A 1,705-nucleotide genomic window follows, 5' to 3' on the forward strand; every position below is an offset into this window, starting at 1 on the left:
TGCCCATCGCGGCAGCGGGGGGACATGGCTTTGAGAAGGATGGGGATGCTCTCAGGAAGAGTCTCTTCCTGCAACCCACCCCTGGCTTGCGGGGAAAACACCGTGAATCCCTGAAGTGGCTCTGAGATGCAGGATGTGGGTCCTGCCCATCGCGGCAGCGGGGGGACATGGCTTTGAGAAGGATGGGGATGCTCTCAGGAAGAGTCTCTTCCTGCAACCCACCCCTGGCTTGCGGGGAAAACACCGTGAATCCCTGAAGTGGCTCTGAGATGCAGGATGTGGGTCCTGGTTAGCGAGGGCAGTGCTCCCTGGGGTTGGTCGCCTTCCTCCCACGGGTGGGATCCTGCTCAGCACCCCGTGGCACAGTGGTTGCTTTTGGTCCCAGGAACCCCTGCTTTATATCTTACGGCTGTGGGCTGCCACGTGTCCTCTGCAGGTACTCATGGTGCAGCAAGCGGCTGCTGGAGCAGCGGTACACCTGGTCCAGTCACCTCACGCTGGCCGACCTCATCCCCCTGGAGAGCCCTGCAGGCACTGGCTGTGCCGGCAAGCAGGACTGGCTGGAGAGAGTGGTGGTGGGGCACAACGTGGCCTTCGACCGGGCGTTCATCAAGGAGCAGTACCTCATCCAGGTAATCCACGGAGCCATTGCTTCATGCCGGCAGCTGCGGTTCGTTACCCAGATAGTCATTGCACTGGCTCTTCGGCTGGGGTTGTTTTGGGAGGTGCTGTTCTGCACGGATAGCCCAGGGCTGTGCTTGCCTCGTCCTGCAGGACTGGTGGAGGTGGGATCCCTCCAAGGAGAGATATTTTTGCACCCCATAAAGTTGCTGGAGGCTGCAGGGTTGCAGCTGGCAGGAGCCTTTGAGCACCTGACAGCCTGTGCGGGGGATGCGCCCATCCCTCAGAAGAGGGGTGCTGGGAGGCAAAGCTTTTTCGTGACAAAAGCAGCCTGTGCAGAGGGCTTGCAGCTCTGTAACACAGGGCAATGCTTGCTGGCAGCTGCAGGATGTTTGGCAGCATGTTTCTCCTCCAGCATGTCCCAAACATCTCTTTTCTCCCCACCGGCACGTCCCAGGGCTCCCGAGTGCGTTTCCTGGACACCATGAGCATGCACATGGCCATTTCAGGGCTGACGGGCTTCCAGCGCAGCCTCTGGATGGCCGCCAAGCACGGCAAGAGGAAGGGAATGCAGCAGGTCAAGGAGCACATGGAGAAAACACGCAGTCAGAATGAGGGGCCGGCTGTGAGTAAAGCTGCTGAGCTGCTGGCGGTGGCTTGGGTAGCAGGGGACTGTTGATTCTGTAACGGGACTGTCCACTGTACTGGGACTGTCTGCTCCTCTACTGGTGGAGTAGGGGCTGTTGGAGCAGCTCTTCTGGGTGAAGCTCTCCCAGCACCTTCCAGATGAGCTGGCCTTGGTTTTAAGTGGAGCAGCAGCATCCTTTATCTCTCCTGATAGCGAGTGGGCCTCGTCCCGCACTGTCTGACCCCGCTGTGGTTCGCAGATCACTTCGTGGGACTGGGTGCACGTCAGCAGCATCAACAACCTGGCAGACGTGCACGCTCTCTATGTCGGGGGGGAGCCGCTGCAGAAGGAGGCCCGGGAGCTCTTTGTGAAGGGGTCCATGGCTGACATCAGGAGCCACTTCCAGGAGCGAGCGGCTGTCCCAGCCTCCCGAACGGCACCGGGTGCTTGAGGGGG

General features: G+C 60.3%; 1 protein-coding gene across 1 annotated transcript in view; it reads left to right on the forward strand.

Annotated features, from left to right (window-relative positions):
- POLG (polymerase (DNA directed), gamma) overlaps positions 1-1,705 on the forward strand; it is a gene marked incomplete at its 5' end in the record, with an annotated part of 9,719 nt that overhangs the window by 581 nt on the left and 7,433 nt on the right. The window contains 3 exons of the mRNA XM_010139719.1: positions 437-632; positions 1,079-1,246; positions 1,509-1,667. Of these exons, the coding sequence (XP_010138021.1) occupies positions 437-632; positions 1,079-1,246; positions 1,509-1,667 (523 nt within the window). The remainder of the gene's footprint in view (positions 1-436; positions 633-1,078; positions 1,247-1,508; positions 1,668-1,705) is intronic.

This window comes from Buceros rhinoceros, unplaced genomic scaffold (assembly GCF_000710305.1).
Source record: "Buceros rhinoceros silvestris isolate BGI_N320 unplaced genomic scaffold, ASM71030v1 scaffold10377, whole genome shotgun sequence".
Lineage (NCBI taxonomy): Eukaryota > Metazoa > Chordata > Aves > Bucerotiformes > Bucerotidae > Buceros > Buceros rhinoceros.